This window comes from Colias philodice, chromosome 16, assembly GCF_061535455.1.
Source record: "Colias philodice isolate Cphi_HAF_F1 chromosome 16, ilColPhil1 Martin Lab GWU primary, whole genome shotgun sequence".
NCBI lineage: Eukaryota > Metazoa > Arthropoda > Insecta > Lepidoptera > Pieridae > Colias > Colias philodice.
The window spans coordinates 3993033-4019755 of NC_143101.1; the positions used below are offsets into that span (position 1 = coordinate 3993033).

General features: G+C 31.7%; 1 protein-coding gene and 1 long non-coding RNA gene across 3 annotated transcripts in view; one reads left to right on the forward strand and one right to left on the reverse strand.

Annotated features, from left to right (window-relative positions):
- On the forward strand, positions 1–24899 carry LOC149481582 (uncharacterized). The gene is made up of 2 exons (XR_016316872.1): positions 1–243; positions 24600–24899. It is a non-coding gene; the product is annotated as an uncharacterized LOC149481582 (long non-coding RNA).
- The window catches only part of LOC149481581 (transcription factor HNF-4 homolog), a 50714-nt gene that overhangs the window by 16274 nt on the left and 7717 nt on the right, over positions 1–26723 (reverse strand). The window contains exon 1 of one of the 2 annotated variants that reach the window (XM_089705393.1): positions 8762–8921. The exons of the other annotated variant lie outside the window; for it this stretch is intronic. Coding sequence (XP_089561519.1) covers positions 8762–8780 — 19 coding nt within the window. The 5' untranslated portion in view covers positions 8781–8921. Of the gene's footprint in view, positions 1–8761; positions 8922–26723 lie in introns of those variants that run through there. 2 annotated transcript variants of the gene reach the window in all.

Sequence of the window (26723 nt, forward strand, 5' to 3'; positions counted from 1 at the left end):
TAGTATAAATATTTGAACATTGTATTTTGAATCGCGTAATTAGGGATCCGTACCCAAAAGGTCAAACGGGACCCTTTGGGGTATTACTAAGCCTACGCTGTGTGTCTATCTGTCTGTCTTCAGGTTGTATCTCATAAACCGTGATAGCTAGAAAGCTGAAATTTTCACAAATAAAGTGTTTCCGTTGCCGTTATAACAATTAACAACAATATACATATTAAGGTGGATCCCCATACAATATACGTGTTTTTTTTTCGTATTTTGCTAAATATATCTACAACAAACGTGATTTTCCATTATAGATGATAGTACGGAACCCTTCGTGCGCCAGTCCGACTCGCACTTGGCTTTTAGATTATCAGTTAACACCTAACAGTTAAATAGTTAAAGATGAAATATTGTGATTGCCGGTGAAGAATTAAACTATGTAGAAAATGTTGATTCATTGTCCATCTCTTTATTACATTTTAAGAATTAATATTGTTTTGCCACAAAAATATAAACAAACTTGATTAAATATATCTTTACATACAAAATTTTTGCAAATGAGACAGGACAGAAACTGATAGACGATGTCTTACTGCAGTGAAATCATAATTTTGATTGCAAGGCATTGAATGAAAAAAATAAACACGAATAATCTTTTACAAAATCTACGAGTCAACCAGAGGCATTAAATAGTGATAAACATCAGAAAAACTCCATACGTCTGAAGTTTTTGTGAACATTTTGCCACAAAAATTAGCCTTCATTTTATATTTTGTAATAAATTAAAAATACAAGTTGTGAATCTGGTATGTTTTTATACCAACATATCGTTGTCTTACCTTTTATTAGAAGTCGTTTTTAGTTTGTTACCGACATTATATGAATTTATGCAACTTGTTTTACCATTGGTGATTGGATAGGTAGGTATATTATGATATGTTTTACATTTATACACAGTTATTTGCTTGTTCAATGAAAAGTATATGTCCATTATTAAATTTTCATAGCGAAAATATTAATCTAGTTTTTAACAGAGCTTTTAAGCGAAAAAGACCCGAGTGTGTTTAAATTGGTTGGTATTTTAATGAAAAAGTGTAAATGTTGTGGCATCGAAAATCAATCGAATAACTATAATAATATTAATTTTGAATGAATTATGATAAAAGCAAGTGAAATTGGAAGTCTGAATATGGTCAAAAAAGTATCGTCGAGAACAAGTAGCTTCTAAATAAATACACAGCACATTGTTTTGTACGTATACTATATTTTTCAAGTACCTATGTATGTATGTATGACGTTTTAACCTCAGCCTTGACAATAAGAATAGGCAGACGTATTCGAGGAAAACTGCTATTCTATTATATAACACAAACACAGGTACCATGTTTTTTGTTTTTGCTAGCTTCGACTGTTGAAGCGTATTTAGGTACTTATTTTCCATTACAAACAGATTGAAAAGTTGTAAGACTTGAAAAGGAAATGCAAAGGGTGAAAACTATTTTTTATATTACCGATAATAAACGTGACCATAGAACCGAGGATACAGAACCCAGAAGGCTGATCATATACTTGTCCGTTAAATCGATCAGTGAAATAGATGCATAATGCATATGCCCCATATAACACACGAGACACGGGACACGAGACTTCACTAACATTTTATAGGTACAAACTAAAATAAACAATCTTCGCTCGAAATCAGAACTAATATTGTAACTTGTAACAGAAGGTTTATTAAAGCCAAACACATTACTGGAAGCCCCCAGTTCTAAATAAGAAAGATATCAATTCCTGAAAATGATTTTTGCAGTCGTAAACTATTGTCTATTAATAGTTTAGCTCAGCAGAAGTGCAATTTCAAGCAATTCAATGACCTAGTGGGGAAATAATCTAATCACATTGTTTGCAAAAAATATGCATGATTTTCAGGTAGACAGTTTTCTTAGTGCAAGCTTTAATTAGCAAAGTAATGTTCATAATAACTAACTTTTACAGATACAGAATTTTAATTAGCAGTTAAGACTTAACAATGTATATTAGGTAAAACCAATTATACTCGCAAACAATCATTGTATTCGCCTTTTACAAATTGATAACCATTTAATAAGCATGACTTGCATTTAATTCTAGAAAAATCGATCATGAACTATTGGACTTTGATCGGTGCATTGCAATTCATTATTGACAAACCAAACCTACAATTATTATATTGCATATTATGTAAAATATTGTTAACTATGTTTATATTATTATTTATACCTTTTATGGTAGCAGATACAACCACGTACTACCTAATTTTTATCGATTGTATTTTGATAAATTCGCTAAAGCTCTAGACTTAGCTTAAAGCATTCGTATTTTGTTAAATCATAATATGATATTAATGGTTTAAGTACGTTAGTACTTATAAGTATTCTGTGGTTTAATCCTTGGCAACAGACATGACTGTATGACTAAATAAAATTCCTATTTAAGTATTAATAATTATTATTAGAAGAATTCCTTTAAGCGGATGCATTATAGGAAATGACAAAGAATTTGCAGCTTCATGGTAGGTACTATTCGTATAATGGCCGATTTTTCAATGCTTGGATAAAACTTATTCGTCGAAAAATGTTTAAAACTACCATTTTAAAAACGTATTCTAATTGCCCGTATTTGACAGTTTACGTGACATTTTAATATTATCGTGTTATACTTTATTGGGCGGATAAGTTTTATCCAAGCATTGAAAAATCGGCCCTAAGAGCTATTACGCACTGTCGACCAGTCGCTGGCGACTCAGTCGCCGGCGACTGTGACTTACTGTAGTTTAAATAGGGGCTTGCGCACTTAGTCGTCAGTCGTCCAGGAGTAAGTCCAGTCGCCGGCGACTCAGTCGCCGGCGACTGGTCGACAGTGCGTAATAGCTCTAAGATGAATTGTTTTCATAGAGGCAATTTTCCTTAACAATGGGGAATATTCACGTTTTTCTTTTTTGTCTTAAATTAATAGTTTACTATTTTATAACGTAGAAAAAAATATTAATGGGCTTCAAAATACTCTAGATATTTTTAAAAATGAAATTTAAAACTTTTAAAAAATTTAAGCAGTTCAAACGCCGCCATTTTGCGCGCGCTTTGCGTGACATCACATGACACGTCCAGTGGGTGTTTACCTTAGGCTAGCCGCACACACAAAATAATATTGTCAATGCAAGATTGTCAAAAATCTTCATCAATATATGGTCCCCGCACACTACGCAATATTATTGGCAATTTTTCATGGTACAATCTGACTCAGTCGTTCCTGGTCGTTCCGCAGCTAGATTACGTGCGCACGTTTAACATAATGAATAGAAAGAAAATAATCGTTGCATTGAGTATTGCATTAATTTTACTATCTAAAAAAAAGCAATCAAGAAAGAAACGATGGATTAAGGACTGGATGAGAAAAAAATTAATAATTTAAATAATAATTTAATTAATTAAATTAAATTATAATTTAATTAATTAAATTAAATTAATTTAATTCAAAATTCAATTGAATTTAATCTTTAAGCTTTCCGAAAATTTGTGCGTAGGGAATTAATTTTTTTCTTTACGTCTTCTCTCGTGCTATTTGGTTTGATTTTTTTATAAATATCGAGCAACTTATCAAGCGCATTATTTTTCTTAACTGTATCGCGATATGATTTGCAGGATGTATTCCATAATTCTGGATAAGTTTCCCATGTTTTAATAAACACTGACAAATAGTGTTTTTCCGTGAGACTGCTATCATCAACAATATTAACATTATTTTCGCTTTGTATACTGTTTTCGTCCTCCATTTTGAACAAAAAACACGAACATCCGCCTGCCTTGAAATCTTTTTCTCAACTAAAATATTGCCGCGCGCCCGCACACGTCAATATTATTGTCAATACCCCTGCCTCCCCCCTATATTGACGTGACAAAATCTGAATTTCTGGATAATCCACAATAATATTGAACAATACCGCAATACAGGCCGCACACACACAATAATATTGACAATACGTACTTTATTGTCAATATTATTTTGTGTGTGCGGCTAGCCTTAGAGCGTATACGCACTATGCGGGTAGCCGCATTGCGGGTAGCCGTCCGGCTGACCGCAAGCACAATTATGTACGTAATATTCATTTCTATGCGCACTGCGATGCGGCTACCGCAGACCGCACAGTGCGCATAGAAATGAATATTACGTACATAATTGTGCTTGCGGTCAGCCGGACGGCTACCCGCAATGCGGCTACCCGCATAGTGCGTATACGCTCTTAGTGTTTACTGTGGAGTGATGAATACAATGTCGTGTCAGATGACGTCACATTTCGTTCGACCTATGGTGGCGCGTTTTGGAAGTTTGAATTTCGCTCCCTTATTTTGCACTTTTTGAATATTATTTTAAGGGTTTAAATAATAAGTAAATAAAAAAAAATCCTTTTCATTATAATATTACGATAATAATTGACTGACCGGTTGGCTTGGTTGGTAGTGGCCCTGCCTTCCAAGCCAGAGGTCGTGGGTTCGATTCCCACCCGGGGCAAATATTTGTGTGATGAACATATTTATTTGCTCTGTGTCTGGGTGTTAATTATCTATATAAGTATTTATTTAAAATTATATATGTATGTTTATCAGCTATCTGGTTTCCATAACACAAGCGAAAGCTTAGTATGTGATCAGATAGTGCCGTGTGTGAAAATTGTCCAAAAAAAAAAAAAAAAAAATTATTCGAGAAAAAAATATTTAGGCCATTTCAAATTTTATGCATATTCCCTATTAAGTTATACATAATGTGTATTTCTTGAAATGTCTATATTTGATTACATCATAGCGAGGTAAAACTGGTATTCGTTTTGTTATATCTGAATAATAATGCTTCGTTTTTTTTTGTTAGAAATTAATGTTTTCTAATAAGTTATACCTAATTCAATGCTAAAAAACGCCAAAAATATATTTAGAATAGATTCGAATGTCGTCAGTTTTGCACGCCTCATAAGCGAAGCGTTGAGGTGGGTACTACTGTCACTTCGCGCAAAACATCTGATTTTTCAAACTTAAAATCTCTTTATGTATCATACATTGCACTTGTAAGATAATACATACACACACATATTAAGAAAAAACACTATTTTTAACGTTCATGATATTTTTGATGTCATTTTTGTTATTTAAACTAGTTAAAAAACAGTTTAAAAAAGTTCTGTCTTGGACGTCCGTGTGTCTGTATGTGCGGATCCTTTTTCTTGTTAACACGATAGCGACCGAAATACTTTACTAATCGAGTCTTTTTTTTTCTCTTACGCTTGAGTATGCTCAGGAATAGAACCCTTTCATTTTTCAGGGTCTGATTCGATGTGGTTTAATTGTTATTAAATAAACAAAAATAATAATTAATAAATATTTATTAAAAAAAAATTATGAGGCGTGCACTTTTGGATTTTCCAAATTATTTCTCTTTACATTTCTTATTGCTAGTACATATGTGATATGACGTGGGCTATTAAATGTAGGCATTTTTTAATACAGTAGCCTCATATGTCAATACAATAGGTTTTTAGAGGTTTGACAACAAGAATAAAAAAATTAAAGAATCTATTTTAAAACCTTTAATTATAGTTGTAGATATGTTGCATAATTTTATGATAAAGACTTTCTAAAAACGAAATTTACCTATATCTGTAGTTTATTATGAATTGAATAGAAAATATACTTATTAAAATTTAAAACTCAATGACTGATCTTGTATAATTTTGGTAAAAAAAAACTAAAAAGTAAGCAATCAACTAGTTAACATAGAAACATGGGGTTTTTTCGACACAACTTCATTCCATAGTATAACTTATATTATCTTTATGTCTTAATTTACCTAATACATATGTATTATATTATTAACCAACATTTTCAAAATCAAAAGGTTCTATTATTAATATATTTTTGTTCTATGTTCAAGGTCGTACATCATTTCCCATCTATTTATATTTCTATGTTAATTTATTGAGTGCAAAGTTGTGGCTGCACTGCAGGGCGACCAATTGGCGATTCTAGTTTCACTACAATTGATACTAATTGGCTTCTTAAAGTACCTCAACAGCAGCCGTGACAGCAATTACAACCATTGATTATAGTATGTAATTTTATATGTTACAATTGTACATTAAGAATAGCAATGTTGCATGACTATCAATATACATCATAATAATGCATGCATCTTGTGTTTTGTATGGTCAAAACTAGGTTATAGTTATTTGAGTTGTAGTGTTTGTTTGAGTTTCATATATTGTGTACTGTTTATTTCTTACTAGCTGTGCTCCGCGGTTTTACCCGCAGTGCTCCTCTCATGTTGGTCTCAGCGAGATGATATATAGCCATTAGCCTATATCATTGATAAATGGGCTATCTAACATCGAAAGAATTTTTCAAAACGGACCAGTAGTTCCCGAGATTAGCGCGTTCAAACAAACAAAACAAACTCTTCTGCTGCTGCAATCATATATACATATATAGGTATATATGATTTAAGAGAATATTCTTTATCTCATAACTAATAACTGATATGATTATTATTAACTATTTCAATATGTGTATAATATCGTCTTGACTGCCTCCTTAGTTAACCAATGGGCATACAACCACAAAGAAAAAAAATGTCTTGGTCTGGCAGGACACAGAAGGCTGATCACCTACATGATACATCCCATACCCCACTAGAGAGGACAAGACTACACTATAATATTTTCTTCCATTTTTGAGAAAAATTGCAGTGCTTTAAATTAAGCTAACTATAGTAGAGCCATTTTAATAGGCAACATTTGACAGTTCAACAAAATTCAACAACGTAACCTAGTAACGACAACATAGAATAACATGATATTTCGTTTTGTTAGAACTGCACATTTGCTTAACTTTTTTCAATTACGATTACATATTTATTATAATAATGACCGATATAAGTAATTTTAGGATTTGATTTTACTGATAAACCATTCTAAACATAATAAACAATTTCTGATTTAAAGAACTGACGTCGCTACAATTTTGTGTCAATAAACCTTTTTTCTTTTTAAATACCAGAGACGTTACTCTAAAAATCGAAATCAGACATCTAGAATCGAATGCATTGATTACTTGGGAATAAAAATTATCATAAATTATTGACATGTGTTTCAAGTTCGATTGACAAATGTTTCAAGTCCGTATCGATTAATTCACTTTAATCGATGTTTTTATGCAGGTTACCACCCTATGAAGATAAAATTGATAGACGTCAAATGTTGCCTATTAAATTGGCTCCACTATACCAATTATATTCTAAGTGGTAGTAAAATCTATTGAACATTTATAACTTTTTGAATTTAGAAGCCCCTTTGACTTTTTTTCATATTGATAACATAAATGTTTACACATCATAATAATGACTCATGTACTAATGAATGTCAACAATAATTATTGTCTAATTAGTCTATTACAGATTGATATTGGTAGTATAACTTGAAAACAAATTTTACACATGATTGATAATTATTGTTTATATCTGGATACAAATAAACAATTACATAGAAATAGCAATTGTAAGTAACTGCAGTAATTTAGTTATTTCTTATCACGACATAGTATATAAAACAAAGTCGCTTTCTCTGTCCCTATGCCCCTATGTATGCTTAAATCTTTAAAACTGCGCAACGGATATTGATGCGGTTTTTTTTAATAGATAGAGTGATTCAATAGGAAGGCTTTAGTATATAATTTATTATGTTTTAGACAAAGCGGGCGAAGCCGCGGGCGGAAAGCTAGTTGTACCTATAAATTAATTAAGTTTAAATGTGGAGTCATTCAAAATTACCTAATTTAACTTTTACTCTAGTGAGTAATAAACATAAAATTCTTAACTATCATTTCCCTAGAAAGAATATTCATTATTCAAATAACACAGAAACAAATTTTTTCTAGTAGGTGTAGAAAATAAGTATAGTCTGTCCAGATAGGTGTTCCTATTTACATTCTTAATTCTTATCAGTTTCGAATAAACAGACACAAGTAAACCTTTTATCAAGTGCAACATTTTTTTTCTAAAAAACTAGTTCGTAAATAATCTCAGGGAACATTTTAAAATTCATCATCATCAGCCCATATACCTACATTCTGCATTGCTTTGCATTGTTTTGCATTTATAAAAATTAATCTTTTGGTGAAAATTGTATGGGCAACACGGGTTGCACACTACAACAACAGGTAGGCTTTTTTATGAATACTATGGCCTTAAAAATTATCAAGATAAGGTCAATAAAATAAGATTTAATGTAATTAAAAGGTTTTCTTCAAGGTAACATTCATGAGATTGTAGGCACGATATATTACGACTCCTATGTTTATGCGCAAAACTAGTTTTCATAATAAACAATAAATAAAAACCACTTAACACATAAACATGTTAAGCATTTGTAAACTAATTTGAGGTCAAACTCGTTCGGTAGGTAGTTCCGCAATACTGCCCAGCAGAGGACCATTAGGTGTTAAATAAACATATTGCGATCCTATACTAGTTATCGTCTTTTAAGGTAATTTCCAGCCAGTACTTGAAATTATTATGATTACTAGCCAGTATCGAGTAATTATATCTATGTAATACATATAGTGACATTATATTAAAATCCTCCACAAGTTAATATCGCGTGAAGGAAGTGCATAACTCTAATTGTGTCGAGATAATTGACTTGTTTACGTATTTCCAATGACGTACCTAGTATAAAACCAGAATCTTTGCTTACCTTCGTCACATAGTCCCATATTTGAACACTTGCACAATACTGATTGGATATTGTTACGGTATTGTTGTTTATAAAGAAGAATATTTATTATAACCACGAAAAAGTTTAACAAAATAGACAAACTCCGAAGTTCAACTCAGAACTGACAAATGACAACTATAGATCTTCTGACAGCCTTGACAGCTTTAGCTGTCAGCTTGACATTCAAATTTTATGAGACATCATTTGATATAACGCCATCTATTGTAAACCTTAGTTTGATGGCACAACAGATGGCACTAGTCACTCGAAATTAGTATTTAAAAAAATAATTTGCATACCGTTTAATATATTAAAATATTATCCTTATCCATTTTAACGCAATTATTGCGAAATGGATTTTTTAAATTATAATTTCAGCCTAATAAAAATATTTTATTCGGATTTTATACGTTTTTCTCACAATACCTATAAACTTATATCTGTGCGTATCTATATTTCCCAAACAAAAACATAATATTTTGCAGAATATTATTCTACGTGATGAATAGTAGTGAACCTACTTAGCAAAATAAAGGTGCCAATCTTGGTGCCAATACATAGGTAGGGGAATTTCGGATGGCGGGTAATTCGGAAAATTGTGAATCACGTCGCGTCGTGTTATTGTGAGTACTATGCGTGCCAAATAAGAATAGGACTGTCAAGACGCCATATTGTTCAGTAATACGCGCTAACTTCATTACCAAAGCGTATGGTGTGCAAAAAAATCAATAAAGAAATTATATTCAGTTTAAATATTTAATGTACGCTTTGTTGGTATTTCTAATACATTTCACGCCAAATTTATTATGAATGAGTAGGATTTGATAATAAAAGCACGTATATAAAAAAACATATATTATATTATTTCAGTTTTTATCAATCGGATAATATTTCCTTTACACCACTTAACACAGCGTCATCGTCGTCGTATTCTGAATCTTCATTGCTGTCGCTGTCACTGCTATCTCCGCATTAACTATGAAAATGTTAACTTTTTATGAATACTGTTTCCATACCTGTATAATTAATTTATCCATAATCCATCAGTGAAATTCAATAAATAGTATTTTTTAATGAATATAACGATTATACAATAATTAAATATAATCATGAACAATACAAAATAATTATATGAAAATTCTTTTTCGCACATTTTTTTGCTGGCAGTACTAATTTGAGAGTTTTCGTGTGAAGTTGGCAGCAAGCGCGGTCCTATTCTTAGTTGGTACGCACTACGCATAGTAGGTATCGGTATCGTGAAGGTATCGCATTAAAATAAACGGGTTTGATAATAATGGCACAATAATAGCATTTATATTTGATTAATCAATCACTTGTTAAGTATTATATAGTATTATTGCATTTAACCCGTCATCCAGAATTCAACTATTCATGCACTTAGGTTTATTATGCAGATGCCAGATACCTTCTTTGAGGTGAGTGCAAATCACGATAACATAATATCTTCTTTTACTTCTTTGTTTATGGCCCACCCAATAATGGGACTTCGCCAATGTCCATCGATAACATGTCATCAAAAATATAAAATTAATTTGATTTAATTCATATTTTTTCTAAATAGAAAGCGTATTTACTAGTGTCCGACCGAAACTGGTTTCCAGGCCGAAACCGAAACCGAAACCGAATGTTCGGCCGTGGCTTCAGTTTCGGCCGAAACCGAAACCGAAACCGAAACTCACGTGGTCAAGTATGAAATTTCTAAAAATACTGAACTTTGGTGCATTTTACCTATTATTTTGCCTTAATTAGGGCATGAAATGAAAACACAGTATATAAAATTTGTTGTAATCATTTATTTAATATAAAATAAAAAAAAAATATTTTTAAAATATTAATGATAACAATTTTAATTTTAATTATTTTTTCAAATTAAGTTCTCAGTAAAATCAGTCATCTAAATCAAATCAGTAATTGTTACTGTTACTTTAAATACTAAGTTTTGGTATTTTGAGATCTTTCTCTTTATTAAAGAGTCTTTAATACTTTGGATTGGTATTTGTACTTAGAAGAATAATCAGTCTCTTTTAGGTACCTCTTATATAAAAATAATAATTATTAATTACTAAATTACACCCAGTTCCAATCTCAACATAGATAATCAAAAATTGTTTCCACCAGCGTGGGTCAACCAACGCTTTGACAGCGTCCGTCAAAGCGTTGCCGAGGAAAACGAAGTTAGGCGAGCGTGAACGTGTGTGAACTAAGTAATAAGTTCACTGAACTTGCGAAATAATTTGGAAAATCCAAAAGTGCACACCTCATAATTTTTTTTAATAATTATTTATTAATTATTATTTTTGTTTATTTAATAACAATTAAACCACATCGAATCAGACCCTGAAAAATGAAAGGGATTCCTGAGCATACTCAAGCGTAAGAGAAAAAAAAAGACTCGATTAGTAAAGTATTTCGGTCGCTATCGTGTTAACAAGAAAATCCTCCGCACATACAGACACACGGACGTCCAAGACAGAACTTTTTTAAACTGTTTTTTAACTAGTTTAAATAACAAAAATGACATCAAAAATATCATGAATGTTAAAAATAGTGTTTTTTCTTAATATGTGTGTGTATGTATTATCTTACAAGTGCAATGTATGATACATAAAGACATTTTAAGTTTGAAAAATCAGATGTTTTGCGCGAAGTGACAGTAGTACCCACCTCAACGCTTCGCTTATGAGGCGTGCAATAAGTTTCGGTTTCGGCAAAAGTTTCGGCCGATTTTGGCCGAAACCGAAAGTTCGGTCGGACACTAGTATTTACCATCTAATATACCTACCTCCAGTTTTCCATTATGTACCTCTTGTCTAAATAATATCGATACAAATACTCAATGCATACGAGTAGGTAAGCAAGTTATGCGAAAATAATAATTATAACATAGAATATATTTTATGTGCATAGATATAGCTTATAAATGCACACTGGAACACATCCAGAATCTATTTGCATGACGAATCCATCTGTTATGATTTACGATTTACGTAATTTATTGGTAAACAGAGTTATGGAAGTTCAGTGCTTGAAAGTATTGAGGCAGGATTCATTGCATTGTAGTAGGGAATAGGGACTACCTACCTGTATGAAAATAACATTTAGGCCAAAAGACAGAGGCTTATCATGAATGTTTGAATTGCACCAACGAATGAGAATGGAGAGCGTGTACATGACCTTTCTCACCGGAGATTCCGAGATCCCCTACTTACACTGAAAAAGGCCACCGTGAGGTTAGGAGACAGGAGTATGACATAGCTCCCAAAGTAGCCGGTATTCTACAGAATTTCTTCACGTTAAAAATATAAAAATGTATGCTACTACCTAATTACTAATAAAACTATTGCTATTGTTAATTATTAAAGGGGAAATCAGCTAAGTTTCAGATAGATAACATAACATTAAAGTATATCTTATCTTTTCAATATTATTATCTATCTTTAAACACTGTTTAACAACTGAAAGTATTTTATTGTGTAACAAAAATTTGGGCGTATCCTGATAACAAAGATAACAATTGATAAATAATACCTACCAAAATATGAAAAAAAAATGTTGATTCCTTATAAATAGGTTGGTTGGTAAGGTTGCCGATAGTTTTTATTTAAACAAATTATTTTATATTTTTATCTCGGAGCAATTAACAAGGCTTGATAATTGCTCCGAGATTTTTATAGAAGTTTTATTAGCACAGATTAGAAATAGTTAATTTGTAACTATAAGGGCCGATTTTTCAATCGCGAGATAAATAGTCTAATAACTACCCCTCGAATAGATTTATTCAATTATTTATCTAACTCATAACGGCTCGCCTATTTTTCAATCGTGATTTATTTGATGAATAACTATCTGACCAAATATTTCCATATTGGCAGCTCTGCTCTCGGAGTGGCGAAACAAAAATATTAAATTAGTCAGGTTAGAGCGGGATAGAGTCAACTCTTGCAATTTGTCAACAACCGTCATTATGACTCACGTCAGGAGTGCATTTTAGTTTGTCTTGTATTGCTCTTGTCTTCTATGATTGTTGATTGTTGTTTTGATTCGAGTAAAGAGTTTGGTTAAATTTGTGTTTCAATTTATATATTTTACGATAGAAACTACATACTTATAGGCAGCGTTCGGCAAATTTTCAATGGCATGGTCATCAGTACTATCAAAAACATCAATTTCAATATGATTTTAATTGATAATAATTATATAGAAAGAGGTTTCATTGTTAATAATTCTACGCTCTATGATATGACATACGAAAATATCCCAAATTTGACGCGTCAGTTGTCAACTCAAACGCCTAACCGTCGAATAGCGCGCTATCTGGCCGTTGGAGCGGCAAATAGATTTATTCCTCAAATAACGTAGTTATTCGATAGATAAGTCCTATTCGTCTATTGAAAAATTGAATATTTTGTTAACTGAAGAATAAAGTCTATCTAGCTGTTTATCTGGGCATTGAAAAATCGGCCCTTAATAGTCAGTAAGTAAACCGTATGTCATTAGTTTTTAATTTTTACATTGTATCATTATGAAATCAGTGTCATATATATCAAATTTCACTCGCAGAGTTATTCTTTTCTTTTTTAAGTTTATCGACTAGAGTATATCTACATAATACATGCTTATTGCGATTTTTTTTATCAAAATTAAAAAAGTAATGCAGATTAAATAAGCACTGATAATAGTTTACTTTATAATCACGTGTCAGTATATATAAACGTGATTAGATTAATTATTATTTAGATATGGTCAAATTAATGCCAAATTGACTGTTTTGCCACTCTACAATTTGATTAGGATTGCTGTTGTACCTACGATTAATTGCACTATCATTGTTTTTTTTTTCAATTTTGTTCTATAGCATCTTGACACGTTGTTCCTTATATACTTATAGACTACAAGCCCGCATAGGACAAAAATATGGGTCAAATGAACCACCAGGGGACATATCTAGAACGATAGCAGAGCAAAAAATAATAAGATTCATCACTATGCCGTCACTTGTAAGCTGTCCAACTGAGTGCAGATGAGAATTGAAAAGTACAGGTAGACTCGGTAAATTTTGGTCATATATTTTTGTACGGCATTCTTAACCATCGATAGATCCATTAAAAATAATAAGAAACCGCTCAGTGCCGTACAAAAATGGTGGTCCAACAAGTCGGAATTTTTATTTAATTTCCGAGAGTTACCGGGGGTAAATTTGGTCATTTGACCATGTACGGCATCTGTGTCATACTATTGCTATACTGCTTTTAATCCATTATTCCGCAACGCCGTACAAAAATCATGGGGACAAGGGGAAAAATCGAGAGATGCAATCCCCTCTCTTTCCCCACTCCAGGGGGTCATTTGACTAAGTACGGCTTCGGTTCCAAAACATTATCTAGCACTCAAAAGTACTATTAAAAGCAATGCCGTCAAAAAATAATTGTTCTTTTAAATGTATACCAATAATCATCTTAATTTCATCGAATTCTTGATATAAAGAGCTGTAAGGTCATTTGACCCTGTACGGGAACTTTTTTTTTAACATGATATTGTAAAATTCAATTGTTGTATAGTATTGCCGTTCAAAAGAAACCGTTCTAAAAAAAGTTATAGAGAAATGTAAAACCAGAAATTTTGTTAAAGTTTAAACATCGTAGATTAATGAAATATAATAGTTTTCTACACTTTATCCGTTGTTTTAAATAGTATTAACATAGATAAATTAGGAAAAAACGATGCCGTACATTTTTGTGTAGACCACATCTTTTAGGCTGATGAAAGCGACGAAAGCTATAATTTTAAGAGTGCTTTATGGCCATTTGATACAGTACGGCATTAACATATTTTTACCCAACTACGGCAAAGCAAAAGGAGGGTTATGGTTGTTTACAGGTCATGTATGTATGTTCATCTATTCCCTCGTAACTTCTAAACTACTTATCAGAATTCGACAAATGACATATCATTAGAGGCGTCTGAATTGTTCACTGGATAACCAACGACCAGCTAGCTAAAGGCTATATGGGGTTTCACAAAATCTAATGTGGCGCCCTCTAGCGGACAAAACATACAGAGTAAAAAAATAAAGTTAAGATAAATATGCAGTGTTTGGTATCATTTGAAAGCGCTTTACTTGTACATTTTGAATATGTATATATTACTAGCATTTGCTAGTGACTTTACCTGTATTCATGGACTGATTGCATATAATTCACATCTTTTCGTTCATAGTTTTTTTATTAGTTCATCAATTTAACGGAGTCCATTCCACCTGACTCCGACTTTCCAAGGTGATAATTAACCACCTCGAGCTTCTTAATATTAATGTATATTTATATTTTATTATAAAAATATAAAGCAAACATTTCGTTATATGGATTTTTTTCTTTTTCAGATTTTTCCCCTTTGAACCAACGAAAATGTACGGCACATGAAAAAATAGTATCTATGCATAAAATAGTTTAAAAATAAATTTATTTCGTGTTGTGTCAAATGACCCCCTGGAGTGGGGAAAGAGAGGGGATTACAACTCTCGATTTTTTCCCCTTGTCCCCATGATTTTTGTACGGCGTTGCGGAATAATGGATTAAAAGTAGTATAGCAATAGTATGACACAGATGCCGTACATGGTCAAATGACCAAATTTACCCCCGGTAACTCTCGGAAATTAAATAAAAATTCCGACTTGGTGGACCAACATTTTTGTACGGCACTGAGCGGTTTCTTATTATTTTTAATGGATCTATCGATGGTTAAGAATGCCGTACAAAAATATATGACCAAAATTTACCGAGTCTACCTGTACTTTTCAATTCTCATCTGCACTCAGTTGGACAGCTTATAAGTGACGGCATAGTGATGAATCTTATTATTTTTTGCTCTGCTATCGTTCTAGATATGTCCCATGGTGGTTCATTTGACCCATATTTTTGTCCTATGCGGGCTTGTAGTCTATTACCTACTTATTTAAAAATAATTAATCTGGGGTAACTGTTATAACAGAGATATAATATAGAATATTTTACAAGTCATCATGGAGATTCTCATTTTTTGAAATCGGTTTAGATTAAATACATGTGTCATAACTCATACTTACGTGGTCATACTTTGTAAAATATGTCGTAGGCAAATTGTAGAATTTCGCCGTTTATAAACGCTCGGCACTTTATCGGCAGTTCATCGAATTCAGAAATTTTTGCTACTCAATATGCTTTAAAGATTGTCTTTTTAATAATCGTTCTGTAGTAAGTATGTCCTACAAAACAATACATATGGCCTGAGACATACTTAGTTGATATATTTACGAGTATGTACATTTCTCGACTGTAGTAAACAAACAACTAGGTACAACTACACGTCAAGGCTATATTTTCACAGTACCATTTCACATTTATATTCATATTATATGTATTATAATTCAATGTATCACTGATTTTAATAGTAGATAATTCTATGATTAATTAAAATATTGGGCCACAATATTTAGAAAAAAAAGTTAAAAGACGTATGGCACTCGAGGACTGCCGCGGTAAAGCTATTGCATAGCATGCCTTCAAGCCACACCTCCGTGTCCGTCGGAGTGAGGAGCGTGAGTTTTTATCGTTACGGAATTTCTCGATTCGGTCCCCGCGCTCAAGGCCCGCGATAGAAGCTATGCAATATCTTAAAAAAATCTCGTAAATTGGTAACCTGTAGTGTGAACTGTGTATTTCGACATAAAAATAATAAAATAGTATTGTCTATTTTATTGGTGGTCCATCCCGACTTCGGTTGTGGCATAGAATATTATATATTATACTCTAACGCGAAGCACGTTGTGGTATGTACATATTATTATCACATGCGTCACATTTAAATAATTTGTGTGAAATATTTTTAACATCGGCCCAGATTACCATTCAAACACACAAATAAATTCTTCAGCTTTATAGTTATAAAAAAAATAATGTAGTAAAGTCTCAATTTGGTGATTTAAAAATTATTCAGTGGCTCAATTATGATATGCCATTAAAAATAAATTGCCTCGCCTTTCTTTTAAAAATTTTATGAGATAAATAATGTTTCTAAGTTGCTATTTGCTAATCATCTTTGCATTCTTAAAAATGTGTTTTTTACAGTTATGTATTTTTGATAGGTAATCGTCATAATGAGTTTATGAATATTATCTTTTCTGTGATATAAAATGTGTTTGGATTCGTAACTACCTGTTTGTTTTATTGAAAATTAAAATTAATAACCATGACGTGGAGAACGTAGCTTTATATACAATGTAAGTATATTATAATAATTATCCAAGTTATCGTCTAGACTCTAGACCAAAGTTATCTTGGGTTGAGAGAGATATTTCTTATGTCGTAGTATAATCAACACATTATATTCTAACAAAACATATGTGTTATATTGGGTTATATCCTCACCACCTGACGGAATACTCAGGGTCACTAACCGGCGGCAACCAGGTCATCTATAAACGTTCAATTAAACGATATAGGAACATTCCCAAACAATCAACAATCAACAACGTGATATTATGAAACAGATGCTTGACCACAACATTGTTATGCAAACAAAGTATCTGCACTCAACGTCACTTGGCAGATGCAATGGCGGCATTTGGCAAATCCTCTGCACCCACCGTTCAATGACACGTATAATCTAAAATAGATGACGTTGAACTGACGCGATCCATTCATACCTCTACGCTCTAACACCTGTGGTATGGGTATGAATTGTTTATAACTTGACTATTGGTGGACTTATTTAAAAAAATAGATTACATTAATATGATCCATAACATTTGCTTGCAATTTAATGCATTGTTTTTCGGTATATTAATATCTAGCGTTATTAAACCGATAAATTCTGAAATTGGTATTCGATATTAGATTAGGAGGCTAAATTATTCGACTAGGAGACCTTCGACTCTAATCGGTGTCTGCGAAGCGGAGCTCCGTCTACCGAAACGTTTGACAGACGTTTGGGCAAAGTATGAAAGTAGATTCATGGTAGAACATAACACGGGTAATAAGTACCCCGAATATATTATAGTCAAACAAAATCTAAGTAACTAAAACGTTAAATTGAAAATGTTATGGATCACAATTTTTCAATCGTTTACAATATCGCGAGTTAGATTTTAATAAACCAGTTTTTACAATATGACGGCGACATTTTCATATCATAACGCTTGATATGAGCTATAACTTCTAGAATGATTTTTGAAGCATAACAACGCCATGTTGATCGTGTGGTCATGCTCTATGTATTTAATTAACTGAAGAAATCCCAGAACAACTTACTTTTATAGTTCTACATGAATTAAGGCCATTTCAAACATTGCTAGTTGTTTATATGTTTTTCGAACAACCGTCACTAATAAAGGACATATATTTTAAAATTAGCCGCGCAGAAAAAAGGATAAAATGAAATTTAGTATTTCTAAATACAACGGTTAATCGAACAAGGCAATGGTCTCATTAGCAATGTTTAAAATCGTTGGTGCAGAGGAATAATAAATATATAATTACTGTTTAGCATTAACCTTCGCAGGTTAATGAATTCCTTAAAACAGGAACATACGTGTACACGGTAGGCTCGTACGTAAGTGATATAAGAATTAAGAATTAATAAATACCTATGCATAGTTTTGATAAAACATTATGGTATCAAAGCTACTTATTTCTGTATGTTCTGTATGTTAGTGTGAACTGTGAACCATAAAAATACATATTTAGGTACATTAAAATATAACCTTCGGCGTCCATAACAAAACAAGATTTCGAAATATAGCACTGATAAAAACGTATTTACTTTTACAAGGTGTATTAATTCGGATTGTTTCTTCTTGTAAATTCATATTTAGGCTACACCATTTTTGTATTTTAACGAGTTTTAATCCCAAAATTACCACAAAATCGACTGTGAAAAAAAAGCAAACAGAAATATACAGGCCGAATTGATAACCTCCTCCTTTATTTTTGAAGTCGGTTAAATATCAAAAAGGTAACAGCCCTATAGCTATACGTCATAATTTCATCGCAGGGGCTTAGTTTCCTAACTGTATGTACGTAGTATATATCTGTCAACTGTGTTAGTAGTTAGCATATTAAAAAGAGAGAGCTCTCTATAAACTAATTAGTTAGCAAACATGCCCAAACGCACACATACACACAAACTATAATACATAATACCTATGCTGTTTGACAGTGCTACCGCAGTGCCAAAAAATCATTCATTAGAATCTTGGTAGGCATTTGGTATGCATATTTCATGATGAAAGTACTTAGTTGTTTTTCTACAGTAATAAATCTATTTTATTGCTTTGAAGAGTGGTTAGCACGATTTTAAATAGCGTATTTTATTCTGTATCGTATGGAAATATTAATTGTTAACATCTACATATATGTATCTAGTTGATTTTCTCCTTTCAAAGCAATGATTAAATAGAAATAATGTAGGTAATGTTTTGTATTAATAACAGAAGGAAATGAAAATAATACCTATATTATGCCATGTTAAGCTTTGAAGACCTAACAATTGCATTTATTCTGCTGAAATATAACAAAAATAAAAACATATCTTTTTCTATTAAGGACTCTTGTAATGTTATATAATTACACAAAAATTTACATTATATGTATAAGTACCTAGTACCTACCTAATTACATACAAACGATGCATAAATTAAAATCATAATTTAAAAAAATCCAAAAGTCTACTTAAATATGGGAAACGTGTAACCTTGTAATGTAGCAGGTTTCTACAACATTATTACTATACTATACTTCTATTATATTTTACTAAATTATGCTTAACAATAGGTGTATGAAATTACCTATTAAAAAAATGTTAGTAGTGTTTAAAAAATATGGACATGGAGTCTGAACACTCATCGCATATTTTTACAGTAACCACACTATTTATAGTTTTAAAACACTTATAGTTTTTATTGCACAAATTACTGTGTACTATAATAACGACCTTGAATTGTTTACATGTTTTTTATTATAATTATTATGCTCATTTACTTTTTTAGCACTGAAATATTGACTGTGAGAATTGTGCGACCTAAAACCATTTATTCATTGATTTCGCTTAACTTGGCGCGATTCCCCAAGTGTTAAAGTTTGTTGTATCTAATTGCACTGCTACGCAATATTTGTTTATCATAGTTAATAGGTATATAGAATAAAAATTATATATATAATAGAAATCAAAATTACTGTTGAACCTTACAAATTCAACAGAGACAGAGATATTATAACACTAGATAGATATTACAACTAGGTACTTAGAACATACTTAGAACCTAAGGTGCAGATATTGTGTGAATATGAATACTTAGTAGGTGAGTAGGTATACTAAATAAGGGGGCCAGCTCATTGCCATAAATTGTGCATGATTGGGCATTATCACAATACTGGCCTTCTTCTGAAAAACTCCTTTCGTTAACTCGTTACGCAGTTTTACCGTAATCTATCTTATACACCTTGATAGAGTCATTAAAACCAATAACCATGCTTTAACGCTTAGTATTTAAAAATATATATTTAATTTTCAATCTCTACAACCAATTTTCACAGTTTATCTCTACTCCATATTACCATTTTTCAAAGTTTTTGAAACTGAATAATTTTCAACCACTGCTTCAATATTGTTTATCTGTATTCTGTAAGACGAAGGTAAGTTATTAAAAGTTTCTTAAATTAAGTTCCGGATTGTTAACCTCCAATCCTTCCTCAAATCATGACCTTACTTATAGATAACATGACGTATCAACACAGCAAATTGTATCAGTTGGCATAGGTTATGAATCCACTGGCAAGAAAATCACATGCTTGCATTCTCCAATATAAATAAAGTGATACAACCAATCACTAGTGGCAATTTCCACTGACTTTGTATAAAGATTTGTATAATTGTATTATATTTAGATTCTTTATAAATATATTGTATCTCTTTTATAATTTATTGGCTCGTAGTGAGTGTCAGTTATATGATGAAAGCGTGTTTATTTGGAACGACTCAGAAATCATTGAGAGTTATACATATATTATTATATTTTATATCGATTACATAGAGCTATGGTAAGTGAATATCTGTTGAGGCAGCTGTGTGAATCGTAGGTTCGTTCTCCGTTCTTGTTATAATAAGGATATTTGTCCTGTCTATGTCCTATGTCCTATTTATTTGTCATAGGAATTTGGGAATGACAAATAAATAGGACAAATAAGTCCGGATGTTTTTCACATATTTTATCGTGCGAAAACTCGTTTACAAGAAGATGCAATAAATATGGTACTTAAACGATAATAAATAATTAGGTGTTGTTAATCGATTTTATAGAATCAATCGTTTTAATAAACTTATATAACATTAAAGAAATTATTTGGGGACTAGAATTCCAACTCCTGATATTATGTCCACTATAATGTAGAGACAGCTCTATCGATGACGAAATTTAATCCTATTTCAAATCATGTCCCATATTATAATTTTATAATAATATGTACTGGGTCACTTGACTTGATTTCATAATACATAACTTTGTTTTCTCATTATTTACCAAAATTACCAGATAACGAAATATGAACACTTATATATTGCTTGCCAGGTTAGATAAATCAAATACGTTATCCAATTTACATTATAACGTATTTGATTTATATTGTGCAAAATATTATTTGTATTAAGAACCTAGGGATAATTTGTAAAACAAATTGAAAAACGAATGTATATAACAAGTGATAATGAATTTTCCAGTTACAATAATAAGTAGCTCTACCATGAGTTTACGCACACGATACTCGTCGCTAGCGATTGTAGTAAGCGGTTTGTATAAAATTTCGTACAGCGCCCCTAGTGTGCCGTAGCGGAACTAAAAAGCCTACCATGAGGTGCAATAGTATAACTACAGTAGATAACGTACTTATAGCACAGTTTAATAATAAATATACAACTTATAGTAAACTATACTATAACTATAAGTCGTTTACGTTCATTATGCATATAGAAATAATAAAAAAGAAATAATCTCCATTACCCTTGACGAGTCGTCACGATCGGTCACAGTCATGTCACAGTATAATAAAATTGAATATAAAATGTATTCTACCTATATAGGTACCATAATCATTTTGTTTGAACAATAAGAAATATTGATATCAGACAATAATAAAACATACTCGATGGAATTGTGCTTTATTGAAAAGAAAATTTGTCAGGAAAGAGGTAAGTAAGTAAATGAGAATTAACTATTATTTATTTTTCAATAATAAATAAAAACGAAGGGACTAGGTACAATTTTATTAAGATCAATTCTGATTATTTTTAAATTTGACAAGAAAATAGATTTAATTAGTGATAAACCACAGGCTATAACTGTATAACGTAGTAGGTACTAGGTACGCACTGAATCTTGTATAGGCGAAGTTATTTTTTTACGTAAGTAGGTAGGTATACTTATTTACTATTTATTTAGTAATGTATGGTATTAGAAGCAATTCGTGTGATCCAAGGAGTCCTTAAAGTTATCTATAATCTATATATAACTACGTTTATATTTTTTCCATAAGTTAACATAACCTTAACCGGGTCTCGAGTCTCGACCTCTTTTGTTTGAATGATTAATGCAGTACTTTCATTGTATTTGGTGATAATCGAATATTATTATTGATGATCTAATCCATACTAATATTATAAATGCGAAAGTAACTCTGTCTGTCTGTCTGTTACTCAATCACGCCTAAACTACTGAACCAATTTGAATGAAATTTGGTATGGAGATATTTTGATACCCGAGAGGCTACCTTTTATTGCGAAATATGTACCACGGGCGAAGCCGGGGCGGACCTCTAGTAAGTAATAATACACTTCTGTTTTAGTAAGTCTTGGTCCCGGGCGTGCTATTTAATTTCCAATTCATTTTTTTTTCTACCTTCAAACGAAATTAATCATAGGCAAGACTTTGAATACCTGAATTAATTCACTTTGGGAGGCTATTTTCTACAAATTATTTCGATCACGGCTAAAAATCGAAAGTTCTCATCAATCAAACCTCCTCTATTTCTATTTTTATTATTAACTAGACAAAACATAATAATCGACATTCATAGTTTCAACCTTATCAATGCGACCTTGTTTAAACTAAAATTATCACTACACTATAATTTACACCTTTGTGATTTCAGATTTGTCTCTACACTAAAAACTGATGAACTATAAAGTGCTTTCTCGACGAAAGCTATTCCGTGTGTCAAATTTTATAAATAACCATTATGTAAATAACTATAAAAGAATAGTGTTCGTGAAGTAGCATTCCAAACAAAAAAGTAAGAAGTCTGCCGCTTTTTGTTCCTTCCTAATTAAATAATTCAATTGCAGATATGTAAAGCCTTTTTTATAAGTTATATGTGTAAAAAATTATAAGGATATTACATAAAATTTATATATTATATGAATTTTTAATTGAATTTCATTGGTTTACACCTAGCAACAACAGCATTTCAGTTTTTTCCATAATTACGATTATGGAGGTATTAAACGAAGTAGCTTATTATTATTCATTCATTCATTATCATCTAGATAAAGTTACTTATACACTAAGATAAAATAAATGTTTATTACTATTGAAGGTTAGATAAAACGGTAAAATATATGGCCATGAATATTTGTAGAGTTGATTAACCGTAATAAAATCGGTGAGGGGTGTACATATCTTTTGGCTTTAAAATATTAAAGTGAAACTTTTATTACATCGTCTCAAACTTTTTGGTCTGTGTAGCGCATGTCGCGTGACGGTCGGCTGCCGAGTAGGTATAAAGCAGTGTTCGGAACCGTTCGAACAGTTTCACTTTTACCGTGGTTTCATAAAACCACTCAACATTTTTTTTTATATATATAAAAATGTTAATATTTGGTAAAAAATAATATATAATAATATTTTGTAAATATTTTACACATTAAAATACTAACGTACACATTAAAAGTTGCTAATAAAACGATGTTATGAAAATGTACCACTAATGTCTTACTAATAAAGTTACGTAATTAAAAACTAGGATAATTTAATATTAATAAAGGGAAGATATAAATAGAACAATAGTAAAGCTAAATATGTATGTATTAAAATTATATATGGACTTAGTTAACACATTAACAAAGGAAATAGATTTATAGATACTTCCCGAATAAGAAAATTACCAGTGTGTCAACGGAAGAATAACATGAAGGGGATCTCTTGGGAAATATCCGTTCGCTGTCAATTGTTGAGAACTGAGTAGTGCCACACATAAGTATATTTATATACTTTTAGTTCTTTTTCATTTGTTTTAAATGTATAAAGGTATTGTTGTTGTGAACTGTACGTTACAATCTATAAGTGTCTACGTGTTATTTTTATCATGAAAACAACGCAACAAATTGATATTTATAGCAGTTGTAGAACTACATAATAGACCGTAGATTAATGTTATAAGTGACTAACTGTGCCTCACAGTTTCACCCGCATTGTTCCGCTCCTGTTCCCTGTTGGTCTTAGGGTGATGATCTGTGGTGATGATATATTATAGCATATAATATTCGATAAATTCGTTATCTTACACTGAAAGAATTTTTCAAATTGGACCAATAGTTCCTGAGATTAGCGCGTTCAAACAAACAAACAAACAAACTCTTCAGCTTTATAATATTAAGTATAGATATAATATGTATGTATTTTTGTTATGGTACATGTCAATCGGGAAAATTTTTGATATATGATTTGGTTACTAAATTATAGCAGGCATCGTAAAATCTTCGAGAAGAGTATTAGACCGGGAGATACTGACACAAAATTTCGAGTCATTTGTAACAGGATGGCGGTTCTACAGGGTTCTTAGTACGCAATGACAAAAAGAAAAATGATGGTGTGAACGCTGGTACCGGCGGCTTAGTCGCGTGGGCGTTAGTCGAACTCGTCGGAAAATAGCGAAAGTCAAACGATTTGTAACAGTATGGCACTTATTTTTCCTGTAAGTTTGAGGATCGACGAATATAAATACAAAATTTCAAAGATCTAGGTGTTGGAAATCTTCACTTATATAAATTAATAATAAATTTATTTTTCAAGTATGACAGCACTTTTTCCCCCTACTAGAAGTATGGCAAATATAATAATGGTCACATTTTATCAAATACTCTCCAAAAAGCCAAATGCAATACTGGTACAAAAAGATAGGCGAAATAAAAAAATTTTGCAGATTTTCGGCGGTATGGTGACCATTTGGAATCGTCCGAAAAGTATGGCATGGCGATTTTCGTAAATGGCTGCACGACGATGGTTACCTGTGCAAAAGTTAGCTTGGTACAAATGGTTGAATAATTCACGACTCGACAAAAAAATTTTCGTTCTTTGTCCTAAAGTTTATACTATTATTTTCCAGTTAGTTATGCACAAAAACGAAAAGAAAATACCTTTTTTCGATATAAAGTTTGCTTTTGTGATAGTTATAATAATAATACTCATTTTTCAATTTTTTCATAAATTTTAATTGATTTTAATATTTTTAAAAAGACCACGCGGTGAGAGTGGGTTATTAACATTTACAATGTGCCGCTAGATGGCACCCGAGTGATAAACAACCATCAGGTGTTATTTTACAAGCCCAGAATAACTTAAAATGTCGTCACGAAAGTGCAAATACGATGCTGATGCATTTTGTTTTATATGTGGTCAATTTATTAAAGTTCGAGACGTGAAATATGAACTAAAGACATCTCACGTTCTCTGTGAAGCCTATGAAGCATATTTTTACTGTCCTGTACGGAATCAAGATAAGCCATGGGCTCCACATGTTGCTTGTAGTTATTGTAAAAGGTGTTTGGAAGGTAAGGCAAATTACAAATTACAAATTTTAAGGCCATGGGCTGCAAGATGTCATTAAAAGTACATATGCTGCATGCTCATTTGGATAAATTTAAAAACAATATGGGAGCCTATTCCGAAGAGCAAGGAGAACGTTTCCATCAGAACATCATGAATTTTGAACAACGCTATCAAGGCCAATACAATGAAAACATGATGGGCGACTATATTTGGGGTTTATTGAGAGAAAGTAGCTATGAACATAAAAGAAAAATTAAAAGTGTGCACTTTTAAGTTATTTCCCACTTTTCTGTAAGCTAATTTGATAGTAAAACTTAATAAAAATAATAAACATTTTTATTTCAATAGTTATATTTTCAATCAAAAATTAAAATTCGAGATTTTTAAAAATTTCGTTCAATCAGTCTTCTAAGCACAAAAGCAAAGTTTTTCATGCCATATATTTTTTTTCCGTCTAATTACGACCTAAACTACCAAATTTAATGCTTTGCAATCAAAGTCAAATTTCATGGTGACCCGTTGTAATTGTTTTTTTTAAATCAACACATTCGCGTCGGTATGGCGGGCTGTAAGTCATACCGGAAAAGTATGGCATGACACTACCGCCTACTTCTTTTTTATGGGCTATCGGTAAATTCTAAAATTTTTGTGTTACAAATCGTTTGACTTTCGCTATTTTTCCGACGAGTTCGACTAACGCCCACGCGACTAACCCACCGGTACCAGCGTTCACACCATCATTTTTCTTTTTGTCATTGCGTACTAAGACCCCTGTAGAACCGCCATCCTGTTACAAATGACTCGAAATTTTGTGTCAGTATCTCCCGGTCTATATACAAAACCGATGTCATTCAATTTTTTAAATGCAATTCATATGGCTATTAAATAATTTATCTTGAGATATTCTTCATTAACTTACTTATAATTTTATAATTATTATGTGTAGGCGTAGCATGTAGCATGAGTGCAATGAGTGCAATTATTACAGTTTTAATAAATGTATTAATAAATATAGGTAGCCGATAGTTTGGTCTTTGAGGTATTTGATAGAAACATCCAAATGTGGTTATC